The 8,781-nt window shown below is 39.8% G+C and overlaps 1 protein-coding gene across 1 annotated transcript; it reads right to left on the reverse strand.

The window, feature by feature from the left end:
* Positions 1-1,186: 1,186 nt before the first annotated feature.
* Positions 1,187-8,169, reverse strand: LOC127318548 (glycoprotein 3-alpha-L-fucosyltransferase A). The gene is made up of 7 exons (XM_051349023.2): positions 7,689-8,169; positions 6,621-6,781; positions 5,676-5,917; positions 4,585-4,689; positions 2,828-2,984; positions 1,940-2,167; positions 1,187-1,654 (listed from the first exon to the last, which is right to left on the reverse strand). The coding sequence occupies exons 1-7, from the start codon at positions 8,013-8,015 to the stop codon at positions 1,399-1,401; spliced, it is 1,476 nt and encodes a 491-aa protein (XP_051204983.1). The 5' UTR covers positions 8,016-8,169; the 3' UTR covers positions 1,187-1,398.
* Positions 8,170-8,781: the final 612 nt, after the last annotated feature.

Consider the following 8,781-nt stretch of genomic DNA (forward strand, 5'->3'; position numbering starts at 1 on the left):
TACGGGGCCCTTGTTGATTAGGTCCTTAAGAGATATTCCCTCCGGTCTCTTTTAATTGATTCGGATTTAGTATAATTTTGTACTACTAAATTTGAGTTAATTAAAGAAAGATAGGAGGGAGTAGTTTTCAGCTTGAGCCATTACCTGTTCATAAAACTTTACCCTTGTGAGAAAGGCAGTATGGAAAAACCGTATCTACCTCCCTTATAAAGGAGCTAATGTACTCTAACGTTAAAGGAAAAAAAATTATTTAAATTGCTGCCTGGGATATGAGACAGACGACTTGATGCTCGCTTCACCGGGCTCCAGCCCAAAACCAGGGCGCCCAAGTTTGTTGCGATGTAAACAAAAAATCTGCACTCGCTTCGCTGTTTTCATATAATTTGTTTGGCCCGGATTCAGCTCGTAACACGCAAGAAGTTTAGCAAACCAGGACTCAATATTCTACTTCTGTACTACTTTTGAAAAGTACCTACAAGTTGCTTAGTTTCAAGTTATCAACATGGCCAATGATTTTCGATTTTGTGATGGCTAGTAGTGTCATGTTTAAAATTAGCTCGGTACAATTTTGGTGCAGCATGATGCAGAAGGATATTGTTCGGTTGGGCACTGGTAATGTAAAATGTTGATGTACTAATGCTACTGATTTTACATTTTGTCTGAGCACTCCTGGTGAATGCAATTTTTGATATAGCAGACTGGGAGTGTTAAAGTTAACACTATAAGTCGCAATCTTATTCACGTGGATCAACTTCATTTGATAATATCTCGATATTATTACAAAACAAGCTCATGGTCAGGAAAGCCGAGGAATAATATTAGGTTCAGAGGGTTCCAACTGCACAAATTGAAATGTGAGGTTCATCTTCCAATGATCCTTATTGTTCACTGTATAAAGTGGACCTTTTCGTTATGAAATGACAAATAAAAATACTTTTGCGTACAGGTCAATACGGTCTTCTTTTCCAAACAAAAAGATGTGAATTTTTTTAAAAAAAAAAAATTACACATGCATTCCAAAACCATGTATTGGATTATTGAGTTTTTTTGGCAAGAGCTCTTAACAGGACTGTGCCTTAAATTTACTCAGTTATGCAAAGTTCAGCACTGCCATTACGAAGCACAAAAACGCTAGTTGTGTCATGCCAACACTTGTTACAGTTTCTCAAAAGTATTCTCGAAACAGTTTCTCAAAAGGCCCAAATATAACAGCTTGCCTGTCAATGGAAATTTACAGCCTGTGTACCCCAACGCCTACAAAGTTGTGATTTAGCATCACGACCGACGTTACACAAACATGAACCTGTTTGCTACGTAGCCCTAACTTACAATACAGCAGAAACTCAGTACACACAAAAGACAGAACTAGTTTGGGGTTGCCAAAGGACGCAAAAATTGCTATACAAAAATTACCTCAAACTTTGCACATGGATGATCTTTAATGTATCTGGCAAGTTCAGCATCATCACTAAATTTGAAGTTGTATAATGCTTGTCGTTCTGTAAGACCAACTGGATAAATTTTGTACACCTTCAACTCGTTCCCACCTCGAATACTTGATGGCCTTTCATCCTTCCATACAGGAACATGGTTGATGGATCCAAATTTAGCATGTACGGCAGACTCCAAAGATCCTAGAGTTAATTTGCTTGATCTGCATGGATAGGCAGAAAACATGTATAAGAATGCAGAACTAAATGAGCAAATAAAATATGCAGTAAGAATGACTTAATTTTGTAATGCAAAGAAACTAGCGGCTGAGGCCTTTGACAACAAATAGTAGTTAAGCAACATATGCAGCTTCCTGAGAATAAGCACAACAGGGGCTAAGACTACGGAATACAGGATGTAAATTTGCCCTTGTTAATCTTGGTTATTTCTGATGTCAACTGCAAATACCAGCCACCAATACAGGGTAAGTAGAACATTCTATGCATACCTTAGATAAATGCTTTCCGACTTAAACCTCCCTCTCTCTCTAACAAATAAGTGGTATACTGTTGCTTTTTTGCTGGAACAACTACATGTGCGATTCATAAATTTTGGAGTCCTTTCTTCTTTTTCATGAATCTTCGTAGCAATATGTATGCAGAGGCGGCAGGATGAATGAACCGCTGCCATGTCAATAAGTGCCTTGAACGAATCAGATGGACCATCATACTTCCACCTACAGATGCAAAACAAATTGTATTCAATCAAAACCATAGGTCATGAAGACCTGAACTTAGCCTAACCTAGTCCAAGCAAATCATGAGAGAGAAACAGCTTATTACAACAGTATTTGTAAGTTAAAATTAAGCTTCCATTCTAATGCAAACCTAATTCAAGCAACTCATGCGTGATATAAGCCAGTAGGTCGTCATTTTCATGCCGTTGCACAGTCACGTTCAAGGATTGCATCCTAAGAATTAGTACCAAGTGCCATGACCACACGAAAGCCTATCTACACTGGGGAATTGATTCATTGGGATATTCAATTGGGCAGTAATTTGGTTCTGAACAAGTCATATATTTACCAGATATGTTGATTGATGCCCGATATTGATGCAATAAAAATTAAGTGAAAGCATCACCATGGTGCAGTTCATAATGCAACACAGCCTACTCCTTAATAAACTGGAATTAAGCTTAAGAGTTAAGATAAATAAACATGGCCCCCATGATGTCCACCAATATCATACTAATTCAGTATTGGATCTTGCAAACATGGATCATAATTGAGTCTAAATTTTGGTCAGAAAACATGTGCTGTTCCAGCAAAATTATTAGTGCACTATATCCATGTCACATTCAGGACTGAGGTCAACAGTCAAAGCAGGATATCTACCTCAAAGATTGGTTAAAAGCATCAGGATTTGATGCAATATGTTTCATGGTCCTAGCAACTGAAGTAACGTCATCAAGCTCCTTAATGTGTAATATTGCTCCTTCTCCTGGAGAAAACTCTTGAATATTTGGTGCACCAACGACAACCGGAATGGCCCCTGTAGTGAGGTGCAAGTCAAATATTGAGAATCACTTCCATTCAAGCAACAAATTTGAACTTCATGAACTTAAAATGAAAATCAACCCCTGGAACTTAAATTAAGATAAACCATAGAAGCAAAATGGTAGTGTTCGATGAGCAAACAGGGAATATCCATACATTAGAAAATTTGGTACTTCTAGCAGTTGGATGCTATGTTTTATGTTCCACAATATAATGTCAAGTTTCTTGAAGATGATATTTTTTTTAAACATTTCAACCGATGAGAACGTAGATTTCCCAACAAGCCTTTTGTCCCAAGCAAGTTGGGTAGGACCATAGGATATGTAATCCAACAGAAACGTATGGAAACAAAAAGGTGAAAGACAGGGGGAAAAGTAAATTAAGAGCCAATTCTCTAGGTACATGGAGAGTAAATTAAGATTCCAGCACATGGATGTTGATTTTCGTGCAGTCCTATTAAGAGCCAATTCTCTAGGTACATTCCAATCCATCAAGTCCCTCTTCGCAGCCTTCTCCCCTGTCAACTTTGTCGCCCCCTTTCCCTCGTAGTATTTTCCCCACCCTTTAGAATCCCGCTATTAGCTGGTGCTTCTAGGGGGCACTGTTGGATATGCCCAAACCACCTTAGTCGGTGTTGGACAAGCTTCTCTTCAATCGGTGCAACCCTACCATATTACGTATTACCTCGTTCCTAACTCGGTCCTTTCTTGTATGGGCACACATCCAACGTAGCATGTGCATCTCTGTGACACTAATTTGTTGGATGTGTTTCCTTTTAGTGGCCCAGCATTCTGCTCCATATAGAATCACAGGTCTTATGGCCGTCCTGTAGAAATAACCTTTTAGCTTTTGTGGGACCTTCTTGTCACAGAGGATTCCAGATGCTTACCGACACTTTATCCACCCTGCTTTGATCCTGTGGCAAGCATCCTCATCATTGCTTGGGATACCCCCATTGCTTTGTAGCATTGATCCCAAGTATCGGAAGGTGTCCATCTTAGGCACTATTTGTCCTTCTAAACTAACCTTTCCCTCTTCGCACCAAACTACTAAACTCACAACTCATATACTCGGTCCTGGTCCGACTAAGTCTGAACCCCTTGAATTCCAAAATATGTCTCCGTAGCTCCAAATTGCTACCGACGGTTGACACTGACCCGAATTTCATCTACTAGCACCGCATCCACATCAAAGAGCATACACCAAGGAATATCTCCTACTTTTGTCACCTCAGCCATCACTAAGGCAAAAAATGCACAGGATCAAGGTTAATCTTGATTGGAAAGATGCCAGTCTCACTATCACCTGCGTGAACACTTGTCACGACATTATTATACATATCTTTCATGAGGGCAATGTACTTTGTTAGGATTTATGTTTCTCTAGCACCCACAACATAAACCATGTCATCAAAATATTATCGATTAACTAACACCCTCAGTTAAGAAAATTCATTACTCAACTAATGGAAGTTATCAGGCACAGCATTGTTACTTATACGCAGCATGTGATGGCCAATAAAGTTACCCCATGTAAATTGTGTGAGTGATAGGTGTGCACTAGTGTGGGTGAGTGGTTATAACATACACTCTTACCTGTTACCAATGACTGGAAAAACTTCTCTGTAACATAATCTTCCTCGTTAGAATTCTCAAAAGCCAAACTGAATTTGTAGCGCTTCAAAGTCTCCACTTTGTCCACTGCATCCAAGCAGCAAATCAAATATATAACATTAAAGTTATGCATTCAAGTATCAAAGCACTACAATGATTTCCTCAAATCAAAGGTAATAGACATCAAAATTTATGCATTCAAGCATAAAAGCATGATGTGTCATCTTCTCATTGATTCCCCCTAGATTTACAAACATAAGTCACCCTAGACTCAGGGTTCTTACACACAGTTTCATATTTGACCATCATAAGTGTGTAAACTACATAACTATAAAAAAAACTTGTATTAGTAGACTCATTATAAAGTACAGTAATACATAATTTGTTTGGGTAACTCTAATATAGCCTAATCAGCAACAAAAATGATATACAAGAGAGTTATGATGTCCAAAACAGTTCATGTTTGCAAAAGGTGGGAGTAAGTATAATGATACAAACTAGGACCTTAATTAGCAAAGTTGGACCTAACAATGTCTTCATTGTTAAAATTTGTTCAACCAATAAGCACTTGATGCCATGTAATACATTCAAACCCCTTCCCAAGTACTCAATTCAAACATGTAACATGGCCTGGGAGGTGGGATTGCCAGCACCTCATAGACTCAAATTACGAGCACATATGTAGGTAGAAAAAACTGAATGTTCAAATCAATTGTGAAGTTACCAGTTGCTCACTACTACCAATGACCAAAGTACATTCTAAATCCCAAACCATCAACACCATGTTCTTCAAGAACCCATAATTAGAAAAGAAGATCGTGTCATGCTAAGTAAGACTCAATTAGTAATCTATCTCATATAAAACCACACATTGACAGCATATTTAGTATCCAATACCGTTACTGGCTGCATTAAAACTAATATCATCATACCATACTCGTTAACTGGCGTAGCTGGCCACTACATACGGCCTTCTAAGCACAACAGAGCATACCCAGCATTTGTTTATAAGCTGAAACATTTATATTTAATGATACAAACATGCCTAGCAAAGTACTGAGAGAAAAGTGTACCTTTGCCATCATGATTACGATGGCAGCTACCATAAGAATCGATTTTTACATCTAAACTTTCAAGCATCTCGAGGGCTTGCAAACGGAAGTTGCGTGCACCGCAGTTGGAAATAAAAGCTGCAGCTAAGGCTTCTTCAGTCTTTGGAGGAACGGGTGCCATGATATCATATTCAGCCCATGAAAAGTAGCCAACCGGCACATCTGATGAAAGGCTGGTTGTCATCACAATTTGGTACCCTCTCCTGTGACAGAAAGGATTTTAGTTGCCCCATAAATCGCAATAATGATTATCAAAAGTAATAAATCCTACAAGGAGCATGCACAATGGTTCAACAGCTGAGCATACAAAATACTACACTGTTCACTAATATAAAATGTTTTAGGTTTTAGTAGATTCATCAAGTTTGGTATGTATTCCTCAAAAAAAAAAAAAATTGGTATGTACCTAGTCCACTTCTAGTGTGTAGATTCACTCACTATGGTGTGTATCTAGTTCACTTTAAAGTGTCTAAAACATCTTATATCTGTAAACAGAGGGAGTACATGACAATAATATGGTTCCAAAGTGAGAATAACATGTTCAACGCAGTGTTCGTTACAGATTTTCTTTGAAGTGATAACTGTTCAAAGTAAGCAACATACTGATCTGATAGCCAAATAATACCACCATACTTTCTTATGCTATTTTAAAGTTAATCAAAGATGGAACCTACAAATACATTAGACCACTAAATATTGCACTTAATATGTATATCACGAGGAACTAGGAGGCTGGGACGGGGTGTTAAATTATCTTATATATAAAGGAAGCACATCACAATTCTGAATTTCAGGTCGATCGGCGTTGTAATTAATTCTGACCACTAAATAAGTATTGCCATGCCATTTCAAACAGGCAAAGATAACTGGAAATCACTAATTAGAATTAACTTGGCTCTTACCCACCCTCGAGCCGCATTAATATTGTTCTCTGAATAATAATGAGACGATTCCATTGATCTGAGGATACTCTTTACGGAGGGATCCGAGACCATTCCAAAACTAGCATCAGGTGTCTTACTAGCTGGAAACCCAAAATCACACCCTACGGAACATTTATTCCAATCCTGAGAGGGGGAAACACATAAGCATTATAGATGGAAACAATAAATAAAACAAAACAAAAAAGATGGGAACATTAGTGTTCTAGATATGAGGCATCAAGTATTCCTTGGTTAACACAGTAGCATCAAGTGAACAATGACACACGACAATTAAACGTCCAAACATTCTAATAAACAAAGTAGGCAATGGAGCATTTTGTTTTCAGAAAGTGTTCCTTGGTTAACACGGTAGCATCACTCCTGCTTAGTAGTACTTGATTATATGATTATTACATCATTATGGCACCGTGTGGGTTCTAATCTATTAACAAAATATAAAAAATACTGACTCCTAAGCCCTTCTTCCGTACCCTGATAAATGATTTCAATTACAGGAACTAGCTTCAAATCTCGAATATTTGAAGTACAATTACATATTATGGACGTAGCGGACTTGGTCAGACTGATTACTGACCTGCCCAGTATTTGTGTTTGATAACTATTAGGAACTGGTTGGATTGTTAAGACCTAATCTCGAAGGAACACAAGCATAAGCACAAGCAACCTGAAAAGATCCTTGTAACAGAAAAGAGCTTCTGCTGGTAGTTTTCCAAGTTCAACTAGTTCAAAACACAGCATTTAAACGCAATTAAGCGCCTACATGAGTAGCAAGGCCAAACTTGCATCGTGTTTCAGTATAGCTCTACAAGCTTCGATCGAGATATCTATTACTCTAAGCTCCCAAAAGTTCATATGACAATACCTTGGGAAGATTTTCTACAAAAATTCGGAGGGATCACAGACGTTACTAAAGCTACCCCAGTCCCCAGCTAAGCGTTGTCAAAAAATAAATGTTGACCCAATTAGGCAGCAGATCCGTGGAGCCCCTTAGCGTCAATACAAAATGTAGAGCAGGGGGGAATGGACATGCCTTAGCGGCGCCGCCGACGAGGACGGGGTCCGTTTCGAAATCGCGGTCGTATGGCACTGCGTCCTCCCTCTCGAGCCGCTCCACGCACTGCCGGATCTCGTCGTCATCGCCGTCCCCGCCACCCGGAAGCGCGTCCTCGCCCGAGTTCGCGGAGCGGCGGTAGAAGGAGGTAGTCCAGCTCTCGACCGCCGCAGCGTTCTTGGACAAGTCGATGCGGCCGAGGAACGCGATCTCGCCGAGGAAAGCGGCGCCAACGAGCAGCGGGAGCAGCCACGCGCAACGCCGCCGGCGGCTTGCCGCCTGGGCCTGCGAGTAGGAGCCCTTCATGGCTGATGGTAGCCCGCCGGACTCCTCCGGTTGGCGGTTGCCTTGCCGGAGGCGGCGATGGGCGGAGAGATCGAGAGGAGAGATGCGGCGGGATGAGGCGAGGGCGGAGTCGTTAGAGTTGGTCGAGGTTAGTTGAGAGTAGAAACTTTGGTCAAAGATCACCAGCAACAAATTGACAAAATAAGTGTTTTTTTCTTCTTTGGCAAAAAAGTAAAGCTTTATTTTATTATACTCTAGTAAAGCAAAGTAAAGCTACAATACATCATAAGGCTGGTATCAATGCATCACCCCACTATAGCCTCACCACGTCAGCTTTTATCCCACTCTCATCCCACGGTGTCAGTGCACGGGCTATAGTGCCAGCTCCACATCACCATTTCTTTTTCAGATTAAGTTATTTCACTCGATTTTTTTTGACATTCGAAATAATGCAAGAAAATTATTTTATTCAACTCAAAATGTTACCGGTTACATAATAATTAATAAAATTGCATAATAAATTTTAAAAATTACATAATAAATAAAAATTCTACTCCTCTTCCTCTTCCTCCTCCTCCTCCTCGTCGTCGTCATCATCTTCCAGACCAAGCTCTTTTTCCACCATCTTGATGGCCTTCGCATGTTTGCGCTTTTCTGCTTTGTTCGTGTCGGCGGTTGATCGGTCTTTCATTTTGTTCCATTGCTTGAGTAGCTTAGCCTTCACTAAACCATTCCACATGTTCTTCATCGCGAAGGATTTACTTGCTACCTCACTGCTTGATGAAGA

This window comes from Lolium perenne, chromosome 7 (genome assembly GCF_019359855.2).
Source record: "Lolium perenne isolate Kyuss_39 chromosome 7, Kyuss_2.0, whole genome shotgun sequence".
Classification (NCBI taxonomy): Eukaryota; Viridiplantae; Streptophyta; class Magnoliopsida; order Poales; family Poaceae; genus Lolium; species Lolium perenne.

Coding starts and splice junctions, on each gene's coding strand:
- LOC127318548 (XM_051349023.2), bottom strand. CDS start 8,015: ATGAAGGGCTCCTACTCGCAGGCCCAGGCGGCAAGCCGCCGGCGGCGT. Junction 2,985..4,584: donor TTTCCAGTCATTGGTAACAG/GTAAGAGTGTAT, acceptor ACCTCACTACAG/GGGCCATTCCGGTTGTCGTT. Junction 2,168..2,827: donor GCTTTTAACCAATCTTTGAG/GTAGATATCCTG, acceptor TTGCATCTGTAG/GTGGAAGTATGATGGTCCAT.